Source organism: Trachemys scripta, chromosome 2 (genome assembly GCF_013100865.1).
Source record: "Trachemys scripta elegans isolate TJP31775 chromosome 2, CAS_Tse_1.0, whole genome shotgun sequence".
Lineage (NCBI taxonomy): Eukaryota > Metazoa > Chordata > Testudines > Emydidae > Trachemys > Trachemys scripta.
Genome location: NC_048299.1, coordinates 68638219 through 68658401, shown reverse-complemented (window position 1 = coordinate 68658401; position 20183 = coordinate 68638219). Strand labels below are relative to the sequence as shown.

Sequence of the window (20183 nt, the reverse complement as noted above, 5' to 3'; positions counted from 1 at the left end):
TACTTTATCAGGGCTTGACTGCATCTATTTCCTGTACAGCCAGCTTACTTTGTTTAAGAGACTCAACAAAAAAGATTTACACAAATACAACCTAGCACAGAGCGAGTTTTAATTATTTCTATAGCTACCGAAGCTCTTACTCAGAAGCCCTCAAATACTTGGCTGCTGACCAATCTGCGGTTGGTTCTTTCATCTTTGCCTGGCAACAATGTTTCAAATGAGTGGGGAGGAGAATCAGAGGGAATGGCATTTAAGAGACCTACAGGGAAGCTTTTCGCTCTCTTTTTAAACCTCCTGTAAAAGTCCTAATATGGTATATCTCTGTATAAGCCGCCGCCGCCGCCGCCCCCCCCCCCCCCCCCCGCACCCCATTTTCTGTCTTAGTCCATAGTCTGGGCATACATCAAAGTATTAAGAATTTGGGCTGAGAGGATGTGTGGGTCAGAATTAAATATATTTTTCTTTGAATTAGAATATGCTCTCAAAATTCCTTTTAAATCAATGATCAAAAAAGGCATAAAGGCAAATACGACTGGTAGCAACATGAACAATTCTGATTAATTCATGGCACTTCTAACACTTTGCTGCCCACAAATTCCCTCCAGGGTAAATGTTCTTGTTTAAGACAGTGTTGGTAGGTCAGATGGTCTGAATCTTTACAGAAGAATGGATACTAGCCCAATGTATATTTCAGGATTATTAGCAGATGTTAACAAACTACACACTTATATTGCCAATAAGTAAAGGTGGGCAAAGCATCTTTTCCACTTTCATTCCCCAGGAACTTATAATACACTTCTACCTCAATATAACACTGTCCTTGGGAGCCAAAAAATCTTACCACGTTATATTGAACTTGCTTTGATCCGCCGGAGTGTGCAGCCCCGCCCCCCGGAGCACTGCTTTACCGCGTTATATCTGAATTCATGTTATATTGGGGTAGAGGTGTACCATGTGTTGCACTTTAGGGACCCCACAGTTTCCTGCAGCTTTTTTGTCAATGATTTGTTTTCTTAAATCGTTTTTAAAAAAATTATAATAAAAGAAGAGATAAAATGAACTGCTGAAGGAGCAAGAATTTTCTATACACCTTAACCCAATGGACTGTAGAGAAAACAAACACATCTATCTCTTAGCAGAGCATGCTGTTCGTTGTGAAGAGTGTAATTTGCTTTGCTCCTTCTATCATGGAACTCAGAGCTGGAGAAACCCTATCGAAGTTATCTAGTGTACTCCTCTGCTGGTGCTATTTGGGAACACTGAGCTTCCTTCTATAAAACATCTAGGGGTATAACTCCTTCGCTATGAGAACCATAGCGACAACAGTTGTATCCCAATTTGACAGTAGCCAATGCCGGTCAGATTTTCAACTTTCTGACCGGCAATTCTCAGATATCAGTTCTTTTTAATTTGAAGTTGCAAGATAATTTGCAAAGTTAAGCCATAGCCCAAGTGTAGAGCCCTTTATTCTAGTACCATTCACCCCACCCCCACCATTCTGCCTCAATAATGCATACGGGTGGGACTCAGAGTGGGGTTGAATGACATGGTGCTAAAAATACTTGAACATTGTCTACATTACAGCTTCCATCATAGGTGCCAGGGAGCTGCACCAGTTGAGCATTATGAATCCAATTTTTGCCAGAATGGCACGGCTATGGAAATGCCTTTGTCAGCGGTGCTGTTGACCATGTGACAGAGAAGGGGCATTAAAACACTGGCACAGCAGAAGCTTGGATGTCTCTCTTCTGCATTGCACCTGAACTTGACTGGAGCAATCAGTTCGCAGATTTCTTTCAAGTGCCTCCTTCCATACCACCTTATGGTTAAACCATGGAACAGGTCAGTTAAAACATTTTGAACTGTGTAGCACTTGTTCCCGTCATGCAGAACAGAAAAACATAAGGGCCTTACATAATCATTATTAAGCCCTTTCTTAAACAAACTCCTTGTCAAGTAAATATCAAGCTTAGATTCATTGAAGAACACACGGGGAATGTCAGTACTTTGAATAGAGACAGATACAGTGATATTTTTGTTTTAAACTGAATCACTGTCTAGAAAGATCCACCCCTAACATTTTTAATATTGTTTCGATTCCGTAGTGAAGCCAAGTGTTTTAATTGTCACACTGCAGTTAAATGCCACTTGCAGCCATAAATAAAGTTCTTATGCATGACTAAAGCGTCCTTTGTTTTAAGAAGAACAAATAGCAAAATAAACATGTTACACAAAAGGAAAAGGAACACATCCAGGAAGCTAAATTTACAAAGCTCTCACTACTGTAAAGCAGTGTCTTTTAAACAGATTTATAAAGGCAGTCTTGACTTTATTTCAAAAATATTTTCACGTTTTTTAACTGGTTTGATAGACAGTTCGACTTCCCAGAAACAGAAGCCACAGCAGGTGCTCTCACTAAAATCCAGCAGTGGCATGTCCACATAATTGTCAGTTTGCACCTATTATTTTGCACACAAAAATGCCGCCTTCGTGTCACTGCATGGGTTTTTACAACACCCAAAATAAGAATGATAATTTTAGGGATTAGAGCTGAGAAATTCTTACTTCTTGTACCAAAGGAATGAAGACAGACTGAACTTTCCTTCTCACCTACAGACAACAATAGATAGAACTATGAAGTGACAGTAATCTCTCCATTATTAAGGCTGTGACCAATTTTTCAACAAACCTTTTCTCTACTGACTTTGCCAATATTAAACCAATTTGTGTGGAATTACTTACGTTTGCTCCCTTGCCACAGGAGAATTTTTCTGTTCACTGATAGATAAACAGAGAAGAAATCCAGATATGGCAACTTGTAAAATAAGAAGCAATCACTTCCGCAAAGTTTTCTGAATTATTTTTATTTTTAGTAGCATTTTAATCTTTACAAGTTTTGGCTTCAGATTTGGCTTAAATTATGACATTCTCAATGAGGACAGATGCCTCTAACTGTTCTCCAGAGCTTGGTATTATTCACTACAATTTTTCTGAGTTGAAAAGAATTCCACAGCCCACACTGGATGGAGTTTATGAAGTTCATAGCCATAGTCAAACTGCCAGGGTATGCTGGATTTTAAGAGTTCACAGTGGTAGTTAGTTACCATACAAAGCCCACAAGGCCTCTGACAATTTATAAACTCTACAAGAATCCTGGGCATGACTCATGTTAGCAGGGCTGAACTAAGGCAAACTGGGACCCTAGGCAGGTAAAAAAAAATGTGAGTTCCTGACCTCCACAGCTCCATTCCTAATGACACCACCTACATGTGCTGCTTGGGTACAAGTCTGCTCAGGAAAGGGACCACAGCAGCCCCACAGGGGCTGGTGACGAGGATCCCACAGGGGCCTAACTGCTTGGTTGGTGGCTGTGGTAAGGCAACCTAAAGAGCGGCAGCAGGAGAGGGAGGAAGAAAATCAGAGTCTAGCGGTGGTCCCTTTCTTCCTGGTCCATCCAACATGGAGGCAGCAGTGGCAGCAAGGTAATGGACTAGGAAACCCCTTTTCCCTGGTGTACCCAAAGAATAACAGGAGGTCCCAGCCTGCCTCAAAACAAGAATCAGTGTAGGGTTAGGGAAGAGGAAGCCCCCAGCCCAGAGGAAGAGGATTAGCAACAGCAGGACAGTGCAGATTGTGAGCCCATTGCTTCTAATCTCCTCCTGCCTAGTGACCCAAGCAGAGAAGTGGCAGCATCCCCTACTCACCAGGACAGGGTGGTGGATGAATTTCCATTGTGGAGAGAGGTGACCCCACAAGACAAGACAGTCCAGGCTAATCCTGCACTCCTGAAAGTTCCACAGAACTGAAGGGAATTTTTCTAGGGCCAAGCATCCTTCTGTCCCTGCAGTTAAAAAGCTCTGCAGGCTTCCCAGATCTGGTGTGTTCCAGTATCCATGGCTCTTGAGGCCTGCAGGGTATATATGTCCTGTAGAGCCAGAGAGCAGCCGGACAAACACTCCTGCACAGTTCACAAACTCTCTACAAGCAGAGAGGCATATAGAGTTTAGTAAATGGCAGAAACTTCAAAGAAATTTCCATATGCCCAGGCAGCACATCCTTGTCTGTTCAGAGGTGGAGCTGCCTGGGAAGGACTCCTTGGCTCATTACTACTGTGTGTATCCACACACATAATTATTTGCACTTACATGAGAATATAGAGGGTAATACTGTTCTGCTTTCCCATAAAATAAATTTTTCAGAGGCTAGTGGCAGGAGAAGTTGAACAACTTCACCTCAGATTGGGGAATCCAATGCCACAAATCAGGCTCTTCCTCCCTCCCTCCCTCCCCTGGGAGGGCACACCACCATTGGTGCAGGAAAAAACACATCATATCCCACTGAACTGAATGTAGAAGGATGACTGGCGTGTTTAGGGCAGCCTGCTCCAGATAGGGGAGTCAGTCAGTCTAGCTGTACAGAGAGGAGCAAAAAATAGCCCATTCGCCAGGCTAGGGAAACATCACGCAGAAAGTGGTGAGGATATGTTTTTGATATGTTTCGTCTGTGGAAGCAGTGGGGAATCCAAGAAGTGATACAGGGAAGTTAGAAAGATGTTGCAGGGAGTAAGAGACTGAATGAGACGCACACTGTCCGCACATAAATAATAACAGATTCTACACTCCTTAATAGGGAGGTGAGACTAGAGACCCATGAGAGAGAAAGAGGGAAGTCATCAGGAGCACAAGTGAACAGGGAAAAAAGACATGGGCCCAGGGCAGACAGCAGATGGAACCCCAACTGGGAGAGGGGGATGGAGAAAGAGGAGAATCCACCAAAAGCAACTGGGAAAGAGCACCTGGGAAGGTAAGAGAAGAGCCAGGAAATATACAAATCAGAGAAGCCCCAGGAAGAGACCAACTGGATGGTCTATATTGTCAAAAGCAGCAGAAAAGTGGAGGAATACAATGATGGAGGAATGGCTTCTAGACATGGCAAAGAGGAGGAGAGTACATTCACAACACCTGAAATTCTGTTTCTTATCGGATCTTAGTTTGTGTTGAGCACCCTACAAAACCTTTATTGTTTTAGCTGACCAGATTAGCGCAAATATTTCAAAGCTATATGTCCCCCCATTAGAATGTAGGTATATTCCAGCTGTGAAAACATGCTCTCATCCCATGTCCACATTAGACAAGTAACAATAAACACCATTTGCTGAGTTCCCAAGGCAGGAACAAAAATGGTGTCATGAGAGGCATTGACACATCAGGCATTCACTCCAGCTGCCTTCAGCATGCACCATTCCCTTAGATCACCACCAAGATTCATTTCCCCCTGTTCACAAAACAAGGAAAGAAATAGTTGTGAATGTGTATGTGGTATGTATGTGTGGGAGCAATACATATGTGGTGCATATTCAGTGTGTGTGCGCATTATGATCTCGGCAATATGCACATATAGGCACTGTGTGGTGTGTACATGTAAGTGCAATGTTCATCCCGTATGTGTGGTATGTGTGCAGCATGCATATGTATGTGCAGCATTTGTGTACTAATGTAAAATCAAATAAAGGGTTTAAAACACATCTTTATAATTAGGGGAAATGGATTATTGCAGGAAAAAAACATACATTATTAATACATTGCTAAAATTACTGACATTTAACTTAAATAAAAATATGGCATTGCATTCCTATTCAGGTAGCGCAGGTTTAGTTAATGTGCTGGGCATTTCACAGACAGAAGATGTGCCACATGATTCTGTGGTTGTTATGGTAATTGTCTTTTTCTTCTTTTTAAGCAGCACATAAAATAGTCACATAAAATCTGCATAAATGTCAAAGGGAAAAGTTATGTCTCTCCACTATATAGAAGCCTGAGCTTATTTTTGACAAATTTCAGGGTTTTTTCCCTTTATTGGCAATTTAAGTTTTTTGCTGTAACTTGCGTTGAGTTTTGTCTCTTTCCTTTTTTGAGAGGAGCAGAGGAAAGATGGGCAGATAATGAGGAGGGTCATGCTTTGATAAACTTTTGAAGTGTGGCTTGAAAGTTGCCATATTTCCTGTGATATGATGCATCACTTTCTCAAGAATCAGTCTTTGCTATGTACTTGCAGAGTTAAACATCAATCATTTTGCTATTACTAAGATAAAGACCACTTATGTTTTTGTAAAATCTACCAAATACATTTTCACTCAGTCTCTTTGACCGTAAGCTAGGGGTATTTGAAAATTTAAGATAAAGCACCAGCTACGAAGTCTACACCTCACATTTTTAAAAATGTTAATAACCTACAGCTAAGGAATATGTGCAACTAGTATAGCCATTAGAGAGGCACACAAAATAGAGATAGAGCATATCCTCGAAGCTAAGCTAGCCTTCAGTGCTGAGAGAGAGTTAACATTTGGATCTGAACCAATCAGAATTACAGCTGAGGAGCATTCCTATGGAACAACAGGCCCCAAATAGAAAGGAGGCATCTTAAGAGCTAAGATTCAGGGGTGAAGAATTAAGATACGTATACTCTCCCCATACCGTTCTGGCAGCAATATATTAACCATTTGTCACTTCAACTTCACAATTATAAATCAATTCTCTACCCATAACTCAGGCAGAATACGCTTGAGACATGTCATCCTTTATAAATTACTGTATGCCTTCTGGTGTAAGAAGAACTTAGCTGGGTCTTATCATAACAGTGCTAACAACGACAGGCATGCAATTGGGAATAAATGGTTCTGCCTTGTGGAGAGACCACACACAATAATGATGAGACAGTCCAGTATGAATGAAAGCCTATAAGCAAGGGGCCAATGAGAGGTGAATCTTGGAAACTGTAGGGAAACCTCAACTTGCTCTTTTTTATAGGCCAGAGAATCTCCTCTCTCCCTCTCTCTCCGTTTCTCCCATAGATCAATGTCACCTATTAGAGATCCTTCAAAACGGCTTTTGACAAAACAAGAAGAAAAGGTCAGAGCAGTTAATATTCCCCTCAATATGATTTCATTTGAAGTTGAGCATTTCTAGAGATTCCATGATTAATTACTTTAACTGAAAATTCTCTAGGATAAACTCCTGGCTGAGGCCAAACAAAATACACCTCTACCTCGATAGAACGCTGTCCTCGGGAGCCAAAAAGTCTTACCGTGTTATAGGCGAAACCGCGCTATATCGAACTTGCTTTGATCCGCCAGAGTGCGCAGCCCCACCCCCTCCGGAGCACTGCTTTACCGCGTTATATCTGAATTCGTGTTATATTGGGTCGCGTTATATCGGGGTAGAGGTATAGACATCTAACAGAAGGCTTTTCAGGCCCACAGAGGCATTGCATACACTTTGGGGTTTACTAAAGACAGGCATAGTTCTGCTCATCAGAAACCCAGATGAGAAGATCATTATTTTTCCCCAAACACATTTTGTTCTTGGCGCAATTTCAGTTTTGTTATAAATTACTCTAGTGATTAATAATAGTTCATTTGCATTTCTAGAGCACCTTTCATCTGAGGATCTCTGAGCTCTCTGCAAACAAATAATTCATCCTCACTGCACTCTGTTGAAGAACATTAGGTCAGTGTTGTTACCCCCGTTTGTCAGATGGGGAAACTGAGGCGGGGGAGGTTAAGTGACTTGCCCGAACAGACAAAGTGACTATCGGTTGCAGAATCAGAAGTCAAACCCCAAAGTTCTATTGGTCCAGTTCCCTGCTCTTGAGTATACTCCCTCACGTTTGATTTTAAAATTAAACTTGGCATTTTGCTAAAATGTAATGGTGTTAATTTGAAAGTACTTCTCTATAGTGAATTTTAGCGCCACCAGAAGTTTTTTGTATTGACATATGGTGCATTTAAGGGTTGGCTCTGCACCTGCCTCCACCTTTAGGTTCAGCAGATTCCATCATTACAACTTGGGAAAATCTTGATCTAAAGATTTATCATCATCATTGTACTCTTTCATCACATCCATGGCATCAGAGGTAAAAGCCATCCAAGGCTATTATATGGTGAACTGTCTTTCTAGGCATCCTCTATGTAGACCCATAAGTGTAGTGTTCATAATGAAACCTCACTTTCTCATTAACAATGGGGGGGGGGGTGCAAATTGTTTTCACCACTATTTAAACACATTTGAGTAGATACATATGGCCAAATTCTGCTCTTCATGTAGCCAGGCTAAAATCAACAGAGCCTGAGGACAGATCCCATGCTTTTAAGGGGTAACCTTTATTTTCCCTTCTCTTCTCTCACGTATCCTTTGTCACATTACTGGTGATATAGGTTTCTAAAAGGGTAAGAATAAAGATCATCCTAAGTAATATATCTGTATGTACACACTAATCTCTGCTCTCAGTTACACTAACTAGCCCATTGATTCATGTACACCAGTAGAACTGGCACAAAACCTGGTTCTATCTCACTGATGACTTCTGCAACACAGTGCAGTATAAAATACATCTGTAATGCAACGATAGATTGTAAGGTACAGATACATACCAAGATGTCCAGGCAGGCTGCTTTAAGCAGGGTGATCTGGTCTGCAATGGTCAAACTTGTAAAGCCAGGCAATCGTTTTGCAAATTCCACTATTTTAATAATGCACTTTGTAGCAAGTTCACTGAATTTGTCCCAAAGCCCAAGGTCCAGTCGAACCCGATGGTCTGCACTAGAGTTCTGGAAAGAAGAGAAGACATCATAAATCAGCAATCTCCTGTTCAGTGAAGTGACTGATTTGCTAGTAAAATAATAACTCAGTATTTCTACTAGAAGTGCTTTCTATTAGCATTCCAGGCATTTTCTGCAAAGTTTGCTGTTGTGATGCTGCTGTTTTTAAACTTGGATTAGTCTCCTAAAAATTCTTTGAATGTTTCTGTTACTTATGATTACAGAGGCCATCTGTACGCAGAATACAAATGAACTTAAACATTTCCAAATGCCACTATCATCATTCTTCCCTGTCATTATATAATGAGTGCATTGAGACAGACAATTTACATTTGAACCCCTGAAAATAAAATGAACAGTGGATCTTGAATATTGGCTCCTCATCTGGAAAAAGCAGCAAAACATTTTGGAACAGAGTTTCACATACTTAAGGTCTTAGAAAATTGGTTCTACTTAATTTATCTCTCTGTGGCTCTATGAAAGTTTTACAGCTCTCTCAAAATACCGTCCCTCATGAATTGAAGAGTAATTCTTTACATAATGCTACAACTCTCCCTCTGACTATGAAAGCACTATGCACAATTGTTGAAGGTAGTACATTCATTTGAGAGTACAGAGTTCAGTATTTTACAACATATTTGCCTATCAAACTTCGGGTATTATGAAGACATTCTAAAAAAACGTATTCCCTCACTAGTTGTGCCTATATATAAACACACAGATGGACTTTGGATTAAGATGTCTCCTTGCAAGATCCATGTTGAAGTGATGGAGTTTATGTTTTCACAGTTTTAAGAGGAGGCTAATCTCCTCCCACCCCCAAAACTGAGTTGGAGTGGAGAATCAAGTCTGTAACATTTACATGAATCCATACCTCTAACAGTCATCTCTATGTTTAACTGTGCTCTCTTTTCAAAAAGACAGAAACAATACCCCATTATTTCTATTTAAAATCTATCCTGCGGAGCTATTAAAATCAGCTTGATTTTTTAATGACACAAGAGAAGACAAGAGGAAATGTCTCTATAACTCTAAACATAAATAATTCCCTTCAAAATGGACCAAAAGTAATGGGTTAACAGTCACTGTAATGCCCTTTGAATTATTTCTTGCAGCTACTGAGTATGCATCCTTCAGATTTATTTTATTTCATCCTCAAGGACCTTGGTGAAATACAGTACATCAGGGGAAAAATAAGATCAAGATGTGCAGTCATTCAGGCTGTAATTAAATTTAATAAGCAGTTTATCCAGTTCATAGAAAGATGGCATAGGATAGAGCTACACAAAGCAGAGCCTAAAGCAGGAAATCATTTTACAATAGGGTATCCATCTGGAAAAAAAGACGTTGCATGAAACCAGCAAGTGTGAACAAAATCTTCATCAGTCTCATATAAGGTTATTTTATCATGCTACACTTCTGGCAAAGAGAAGTTTGACGTGTTGTCTATTAAAAGTAATGCACAGCAGTCTTAACAAAATGTAAATCTAACTCCCTATTATGCAAACTGAAGAGAAGAGGTAGTTAATAAAACACAATAATTTGGTGTTTAATTATACTAGTTGCCAGATTCATAGGCATTGGATCTAAAATTGCTAATGCATTATTTTCCAAATGCTGCAAATGGAAATCTTTTAACATTTTATTTGGTAATGAATACTGTGATAAGTCTCATTGAAAACAGCTATGTTTTTGCAGCCGTCCTACATAAAATTGATTCTACATCATCAATGTAGAGGTTGAACAATAAAACATGGGGTTAATAAAATGCCTGTTGGAAACAGAAACCGATTAGCAATGCTTGGAGATCTTCTCTATCCATGCAGTGAAAAAACTTCAAACATGGGGAGTTTTGGAGAAGCATGTTTTTTGGGTGCCTTTTCCAAGAGCAATCCATGCATAGGTTTAAGGACTGTGCTTCCCGTAATCCCATACTAGTGCACATATGGCGGAACAATACTTAATGCTCACTAGTGACATCTTTATCGGCGGCAAAGTCCAACCATGCTATGAAATCCAATTAAATAGTCATTTTTGCCCCATAAATTGATCCCATTTTTTCAATTATTTTTATTTTCCATTGCAATCCGCTCTATCGCCACATAACAATACAGAACAATATATTCAGGAAAATACGCACCCTGTGCTGGAATCCCTACTGTCTTTAAAAGCCACTTTACAAATGGAACAAGGCTCATAGGTACCACTGTGGTTTAATCAAGGATACTGGCTATCTTTCCTTAGCAAAAGCAGCAATGCTCTAATTCTAATGCAACTGTGGTGATCAAGGAATTCAGCAAATACCTTTGCTGAATGCCAGTGTCATGATATACATCTCTACCCCAATATAATGCGACCCGATATAACACGAATTCGGATATAATGCAGTAAAGCAGTGCTCCCGGGGGGCGGGGCTGCACACTCCGGCGGATCAAAGCAAGTTCAATATAACATGGTTTCACCTATAACGCGGTAAGATTTATTGGCTCCTGAGGACAGCGTTATATCGGGGTAGAGGTGTATTAATATATTATCTCTGTAACAGTACAGAACAGTAGTCATGTAACTTTAAAGTAGAACAGCTACAAAGAACAAAATACCTGAAGGATGCCTATTTTTACGCTCTCGGCTAGTAAAGCGTTGTTTGGGACAACCTGAAGCAGGTCCACAGAGTATTTTCTATTAAATTTCTCCCTTTATCTTGAGGCTAGATGTAACACAGCTGTAGACTTACAAATAATATCAGTCTCAAGGGATAAGAAGCATAGTTACACTCAATTATATTATAAAGTATGACATCTCTAGAGAAATTACAGTACTAAGGCACTTTCTCTTAGCTGGATGACAGTAATAAAACAGATCTATTTATGATGGACTTTTGAAATCCATTATCTTTAAACAGCTTGCTGGTTCTCATCATTAAAAGAGCTACACTTGCCCAGCAAATGTACCTGTTAATTCAAATGACCTGGGGAATTTAATATGAAAGAATTATTCTTCAATTATTGTAAGTAGACTCTTTTTTCTTCTCGTTGTAATTGTTAGCAATGGGGACACCTTATAGAAGGGATGGAAATAAAATTTTCTAAAACTTATTTTTCACAAAACACAATTTTTAAAAGGGGAAAATATATTTCCTCCAGCACAGAACACCTAGTATAAAAAGTCTTGGGTTCCTAAATAAACTGCTCCTTGCAGAGCTCAAGAATAAATAAGAATATTAGAATCATAGAATATCAGGGTTGGAAGGGACCTCAGGAGGTCATCTAGTCCAACCCCCTGCTCAAGCAGGACCAATCCCCAACTAAATCATCCCAGCCAGGGCTTTGTCAAGTCTGACCTTAAAAACCTCTAAGGAAGGAGATTCCACCGCTTCCCTAGGTAACCCATTCCAGTGCTTCACCACCCTCCTAGTGAAAAAAGTTTTTCCTAATATCCAACCTAAACCTCCCCCACTGCAACTTGAGACCATTACTCCTTGTTCTGTCATCTGGTACCACTGAGAACAGCCTAGATCCATCCTCTTTGGAACCCCCTTTCAGGTAGTTGAAAGAAGCTATCAAATTCCCCCTCATTCTTCTCTTCTGCAGACTAAACAATCCCAGTTCCCTCAGCCTCTCCTCATAAGTCATGTGCTCCAGTCCCCTAATCATTTTTGTTGCCCTCTGCTGGACTCTTCCCAATTTTTCCACATCCTTCTTGTAGTGTGGGGCCCAAAACTGGACACAGTACTCCAGATGCGGCCTCACCAATGTCAAATAGAGGGGAATGATCACGTCCCTTGATCTGCTGGTATATATTCTGATATTTGCACTCCAAATGCTTAGCTAGATTTCCTAGGGTTGCATCCCTCTGCAGTACTTTTTTGGTCTTAGCCATTTTGCTCTTCTGTCTTCTGCTGTTACAGATTCTAGAGCCTTTTGCTCTTGTTAAAAACAAAAAATACCAAAATCGGTGTCAAACACAGTGCTATTAAAAATGTAAAAGAATCCTACCAATGGAACAGAGTTTCCTCTTTCAAAAGTTCCAGGCCAGTAAGCTCACGAGGTCTGAGCAGTTGTACACTTTATTTCAATATCTTTATTAAACATCTCTAGGGTTGTTGTTGTTTTCTTAAATTGTGAAGCAGTTTACAGAACCAATCCGCACACTGCACGTGGTAGCAAAACGGTCTTTCACAAGATGTCTAGATTCACTGTTCTACTAAATGATAAATAAGGCCCCCAATAAAAGCATGACTAGGTAATCGTCTGTCTGCAATATATTGTTACCAGCAATAAAGTGGAATAAAAAACGTTATGCACTTCTAGCTTTCTTTGGCCTCATAATTTTTTAAATTATGCTTTATTTCTAATTTCTTAGCAGTTCTCTGATTTCCATATTTCAATTTCATGTGCCTCATAAAGGACAGCTTATTGTATTACCAAACCCTGCAAATTAATTAATCAACATGGCATGAGCATCTGACAAATTCTAACGAATACACGACTCTTCAATTTCTCCCTTTCATCCCAGTAAGGTAAGAACTTTTTAAAACTTTGGCATTAGAAAAGTACTAAGCTAAAGAAGTGAGATTGCATTTTGTTCGGAACAGTGAGGTTTGTGATCATTCTGATCCCCAAGTTCTATAATCAGGGGCAAGCAGCTGTGAAAGCCCAAACCCAGTGCTTATGGGTCTAACTGTTAAGATATAGGCAGGGGCATGACATAGTAATGATGGGTTCATAAAACAGATTGCCATCTAAAACGCTGAGCTGATAACCAGAGCGTAGTCAGATCAGTGATTTAAACAGTCTACAATTTAGATATAGGGGTGAAGCTGTCTGTGAACCTGAAGACAGTAGTGGTATTCAATCAGTTTTTATGTATCTATGGCTTAGAGACTGAACTTTTTCTGAAGTTGCAGGGCCATAAGATCCTGGTTAAGCCAAAATAGCTCTCTTGAGGTAGCGGGGGGGGGGGGGGGGGGGGGGGGGGGGGAGGGGAGAGAGTGTTAATGAACAAGACTCTTATTCAACCCAAGCACCATAAACTAGCAGAGTTGCTAGCCACATTCTCTTCATTCAGCCCAGCATTAGACTTGTTGGGGCACAGGGCAGAAAGCCGAAGCCCAAGTCCTGTCTCATGGGGCTGAAGCCGACGCCAGATGGCAGGGCTCGGGTTCGGGCTTGAGCTTGAGCTTTCTGCTCTGGGCCCCAGGGAGTCTAACGCCGGCCCTGCTGAAGCCCGAGCAACTTCGCTTTTTTTGTGGGCCCCCCTATGGCATGGGGTGTTCTGTAATTTTTGTTGTCAAAAGGGGTCACAGTGCAATGACGTTTGAGAATCGCTGAGCTAAACAGTCAGTGAATGCCATAAGCATTACAAAACCAGGCAAACAGGGGTTGCTCCTATGCCTCCAGAGTTCTCTGTTCTGACTCCACATCAGCAACCACTTGTCTTAGCCTCCCATGAGGAATGATCAGATCAAGTCTTTAAGTCAAACTAGGTCCAGCTTCACTGGGTTACTCAGCTCAGGAAGGCACTCCCTAGGGTGACCAGCCAGCAAATGTGAAAAATCAGGACAGGGATGGAGGGTAATAGGAACATATATAAGAAAAAGACCCAAAAATCGGGACATCTGGTCACCCTAGCACTCCCAGCTAGGACTCTGAAATCCCTGCTGGCATTCAACCCCGCTGTCTGACTCAGTGGCGCCTCATGCTAGGGGACACCATTGGGGTGGGATGCGGTAGCAGCCGCATTACAGGCAGCACTGAATGAACAATGTTCTCAGATACGGCACCTATATTTATATTGTTCCAAGAACAAAAAAATAATATAATTATACCTTAGCATCCAACTTACAATGCAAAAATATAGAGGCCCCTGTTTATGTTTTGATAACACATTAGCCACACAAAATACCAGTACAATAGAGCTACTGTATGAGCCTAACATAAAGCTAACACAATAACATATTCATATCAGATGGATACAGTTTGTTTGCCACACAGTCTCTGAGCATAAAACTCTGGAATGCATTCCTGTCTGAGGACATGCATTCCAGCTGTGGACATATGATCAGCTCTGACATGGACAAAAAGTGGTTTCCCCCTAAGCCCAGAAATGTTTTCCACACTTATCTTTCAGAAATGGTCTTATTTTTACTGAACTGCGAGTCTATTTATATGCCACTTCGTTTAAGATGAGTTAAGTCTCAACGTTTTTTTTTTTTTGGTAGGAACCTAACACAGGAGATTCACTGAAAAGCCGCCCCACAAATCCCACAATCTTGATGCCTGAAGTTAAGAACTTCCAATTATGTCACCAGCTGGCTGTTATCAAGTTTACAGCCCAGCGCAGTGCAAGGGTCCCAGGAGAGTTGAACGTGCTTGGCCACTTCAGTAATTCCTGTTATTTAACGGCATGCCTGCATTGATTGTTTTGACTAAGTCTATCACGAGCAGGAGTAAGGAGATACTGCCAGAGAAGCACGTAGCCGTATAAGCTTTTTCCAGGGCAAACAATTTTATGCGGTTCTCAAAATCAAATGTGTAAAAGGTTTGTGAAAATATTACTTTTTTCTTATTTTTCAACCCTATGCATTTGAGGTCACAATGTTTACACTTGCTTTCTTGCAATTTAATTTTGAGATCTGATAAACAGGGATCTAAGAGCTTTAACCTGACTGCCCCCACATCTAGTAAAAAAAAAAAAAAGCATACTGCACATAGTAAGTCAGTCAACACCAATTTTTCTCGATTAAGGTTTGAATAATTGAAAAATTTCCAGTCAGACAAAGCACTACAGGACAGAGCTTCTCATGCACAGACCCAGGGTCAATCCCTCGATCTTGGCTGCACAGCACTTCAGCACAAGTATCACAACATCTATCCAGCCCCTTTTTCCATTTAAGCTGTCTCTGATCTCATGGTCAAACAAGCGAGAACGCACGCTCAGTCTTACGCAGTGCCTGCTGCAGGGTATTTTTCACCTTCCTTGAACATCTGGTACTTGCCACTGTTAGTGACAAACCACTGGATTAGATAGAGCACAGTTCAGTTCCAGTACAGAAATTCCTATGTTCCTATGACTTTCACGGTGACCTTATGCATATCGAGCATATCTTTAACTACTGCATTTGAGAAGTTTGATATGTGTTTCTTCACTGCCATCTGTATGTGCTGCAGTCTCTTATCCATTTACTAACACACACTACATATAGATGTACACAGGAAAATTCTGAGGGATGAAATCTACCTCTTAACCTTTCTACATAGAATTGCATATGCTGTATGAACTATTTGGGGATGTGGGGGAGGTAGCCTAAATTACAAACGGCATTTTGGAATTTGGTTTATTTATGAATTAAAATGGAGAACATAACATCTGCATTCCTCCTGGTCCCAATAGCTAATCTTCACCAGTTTTGGGATTGGGATTAAGCAAGATTTGTAGCTATAATCCAGTAATGTTTAAGAGCACCTCACCCATGAGGCTCTAGTCTTCTGGAGCTCAAACATGGTTTGTAGCCTTGTGAAGGAATTTACAATTAAGACACTTCTCGCAAAAACATATGCATGTGCTTAACTTTATGAATGCAAGTAGTCCCATGGACTATACATCCATTTATTTGCTAGGTCAATACTTTAATCTTTCCATCTTTTAAATTAAGATTGGATATGTTTTCTAAAAAAAGAGATCCCTTACCTCAGAGGTGGGCAAACTACGGCCCGCGGGCCACATTTGGCCCACAGGACCTCCTCCCCGGCCCCTGAGCTCCTGGCCCGGGAGGCTAGCTCCCAGCCCCTCCCCTGTTTTTCCCCCGCAGCCTCAGTCCCGGGGGGGCCGTCAGGGGGCGAGAAGCGGGGGGGTCAGATAAGGGGTGGGGGCCGGGCCACGCCTGGCTCTTTGGGGAGGTACAGCCTCCCCTAACCGGCCCTCCATACAATTTTGGAAACCCGACGTGGCCCTCAGGCCAAAAAGTTTGCCTGCTCCTCCCTTACCTTGTACAGTAACTGGAGTTCTTTGAGATGCATATCACACATCAGGATGGGCACTTGCCTGTGCACTCTTGATTGTAGATTTTATTTGCAGTGTCCATGCACCCTAGATAACCTCGTGCTCTATTGTGAGGGTATATTATGAGGGGAGACCCACTGGTGCTTCATTTCCTTCTCAACCACGAAAGTCCAAAAAGAAGACTCTGAGGCACAGGGGAAGGAGGGCGGGTAGTAGAGAATCCCTAGGAACACACATCTCAAAGAACTCCAGTTACTGTACAAAGTAAGTAACTTCTCCTTCTTCTTTAAGTAGTGTCCATATGGGTGCTCCATTTTACGGGATTCCCAAGCAGTACCTCAACTATGGATTCAGTACAGACCGTAGAACAGCATCACCGAAAGCCATGTCAGCTCTGGAAGCAGGCACGAGATTCAAGAAATTGATCTACTTTAGTATAATTTTTAGAAAATGTCTAACATAACCATTCCCACACTACCGTCACCTGTGTACCTTTCCGAGTGTGTTCTTTACAAAGAGCACTTACCGTAGTGTATTTCCCCAGCTGGCAGAGAGAGGGGAAGGTTTCCTGGTGAGCTTTTCGAATTTTCTCAGTGAGATCATCCAACTCTGCTGTCATTTCATAGTTTTCAGTAAACTCTTGCTTTGAAGGCTCTTTCTTCTTTTTGTTCCTGTCATTTCTGACAGCTAGAGACAAGAAAGGAGGCAGGTCAGGTGTGCTTAATAAGACTACTTCATATTGCTTTCACAGCTCTTCTTCAAAGTATTGCCATAGATTTTTTTTTTTTACTTTAAACAGTGAAGTTAATTTGGATGAGAAATGTTACATAAGCGTAGAAGAAAAGTATATTTGTTAAAATGCTATCAAGAAAAAGTACATTAAGATGGGCCAATGCACCAATTTCTTATGTCCGCATACAAAAAGTAAAAGCCAACTTTCCATAGCAAGCTTGAGACCTTCTGGAGGTATGTCATTTATAAATAACGTACTTTAAATTTCTATGGTGTCTACCCCCTGAGGAGCTCCACCACAACTTTACCCACGTTGATGAAATGTCTCACAATAGCTTTGTGAGGCAAGAGTTAATAACCCCGTATTATTATTACAGATTAGGAAATTAATGCACTGAGAGTTGATGTAATTTGCTCAAAGTAACAAAGTCAGTGGCAGAGATGGAAACAGAACCCACGTCTCCTGGTTCCATGTCATATATTTTAGCCCTAAAACTATCTCTTCCTCATAGGAAACTTTCTCTCAAAATAGTACTATTCAAAAGATATATCTTTTATGAATCCATTGTTTTACAAACAGTATAAACATAACTCTGTAAAAGCATGTAGACAATGGGCAAATTCTGGTATGGCAGGCATTTTGAAATCAATAGTAAAAATTCCAATTTAAAGTAATCTTTATAGATTCCAAGGCCAGAAAGGACCTTTGTGATGATCTAGTCTGACCTCCTACATAATACAGGCCAAAATAATTCCTAGGGCAGATCTTTTAGAAACATCCAATCTTGATTTAAAAATTATCAGTGAGGGAGAATCCATCATGAGTCACGATCCTTGATAAATTATTCCAATGGTTAATTACTCTCATTGTTAAAAATGTACACCTTATTACCAGTCTGAATTTGTCTGGTTTCTACTTCCAGCCATTGGATCATATAGCTTTCTCTGGAAGACTGCCGAGCTCATTATTAAATATTTGTTCTCAATGTAGGTTTTTATAAACTACAATCAAGTCACCCCATAATCTTCTCTTTGTTAAACTAAATAGATGGAGCTCCTTGAGTCTATCATGATAAGGCATGTTTTCTAAATCTTTAATCATTCTTGTGGCTCTTCTATGAACCTCCTTCACTTTATCAACGTCCCTCTTGAATTGTGGGCACCAGAACTGGACACAATATTCCAGCAGTGGTCGCACCAGCGCCAAAAGAGAGACAAAATAATCTCTTTACTCTTACTCGAGATTTCCTGTTTATGCATCCCAGAATTTGGCCACAGCAACCCAATGGGAGCTGACATTCAAATAATTATCCACCACAACCCCCAGATCTTTTGCAGAGTCACTACTTCTCAGGATAGAGTCTTCCATCCTGTAAGTATGGCCTACATTCTTTGTTCGTATTATGTATACGTTTACATGTTGCCGTATTAAAATACATATTGTTTGATTGCGACCAATTTACCAAGCGATACAAATCTTTCTGAATCAGTAACCTGTCCTCTTTATTATTTACCACCCTCAATTTTTTTTGTCATCTGCAAACTTTATCAGTGATGATTTTATGTTTTTTTCCCCAGGTCATTGATTAAAAAGTTAAATAGCATAGGGCCAAGAACCAGTCCCTGCATGACCCCACTGAAAACACACCCACTCAATGACAATTCCACATTTAAAGTTAAATTGTGAGACCTATCAGTTAGCCAGTTTTTAATCCATTTAACGTGTACCATGCTAACTTTATATAGTTCTAGTTATTTAATCAAAATGTCATGTCGTACCAAGTCAAACACCTTAGAGAAGTCTATTATGTCAACACTGTCACACCTTTATCAACCAAACTTGCAATCTCCTCAAAAACAGATATCAAGTTAATTTGACAGGCTCTATTTTCCATTAACCCATGCTGATTTGCATTAATTATATTACCCTCTTGGTTAATCAAGTCCCATGTCAGCTGCTCCATTATTTTGCTCAGGATCAATGCCAGGCTGACAGGTCTATAATTACCCTGGCCATCCCATTTACCCTTTTTAAAAATGTGCACAACATTAGCTTTCCACCAGTCTTCTAGAACTTCCCCAGTGCTCCACAACTTATTGAAAATCAACATTAATGGTCCACCGAGCTCCTCAGCCAGATGGAGGATTCTAATGGGAAATAAAAATAAAGCTCTCCCAAACAGGCACACATACATACTAACGGCAATGCCAATACACAGCCTTATTCAGTTTCACCTATTTTGCATAATATATTCTTGTTGGGAGTAGCAATTAAATGATATGTGTGCGTGCATGAATGCACAGAGGCCCTGTATCAGGCTAGTGAGTGTACATAGAAAACATGTGAGCCATAATGTACCTCAGTGGCTCTTATCATTGAGGTTCTGAAGAGTGGCATTTCCCAAAACATAGAGAAGAGGCCAAGAGAGGATATGCAACTTCTGCCCCATGCTCTCCCTGGTTGCTGTGGGTTTTGTATTTGTTTAGTTCAATAGTTCATATATTTCTGTATTATTCCAAATTCTTGCACGTTAAAATGATCACAATTCTAAAGGCAACACATGTTTATTCATGTGTAGAAATGACAGAGTAGGTCGTGTAGGAGAAATATATGAAAGAAAGCATAGAGTCAAATATAATAAAGATCTTAAATGAATCAAACTGTACCATAGAATCTCTACAGATAGTAATTCCATGCTTTGAATAAGAAGAATATAGCAGTAGGGATATACTACCGACCATCTGACCAGGATGGTGACTGTGAAATGCTCCAAGAGATTAGAGAGGCTATAAAAATAGAAAACTCAATAATAAGGGGGATTTCAACTATCCCCATATTGACTGGGTACATGTC

The 20183-nt window shown here is 40.5% G+C and overlaps 1 protein-coding gene across 2 annotated transcripts in view; it reads right to left on the bottom strand.

Annotated features, from left to right (window-relative positions):
* The window catches only part of RARB (retinoic acid receptor beta), a 294582-nt gene that overhangs the window by 12038 nt on the left and 262361 nt on the right, over window positions 1-20183 (bottom strand). For both annotated transcript variants that reach the window (XM_034760797.1, XM_034760798.1), the window contains exons 4-5: window positions 17124-17284; window positions 8429-8605 (exon numbers count right to left, since the gene is read on the bottom strand). In XM_034760797.1, the coding sequence (XP_034616688.1) occupies window positions 8429-8605; window positions 17124-17284 (338 nt within the window). The remainder of the gene's footprint in view (window positions 1-8428; window positions 8606-17123; window positions 17285-20183) is intronic.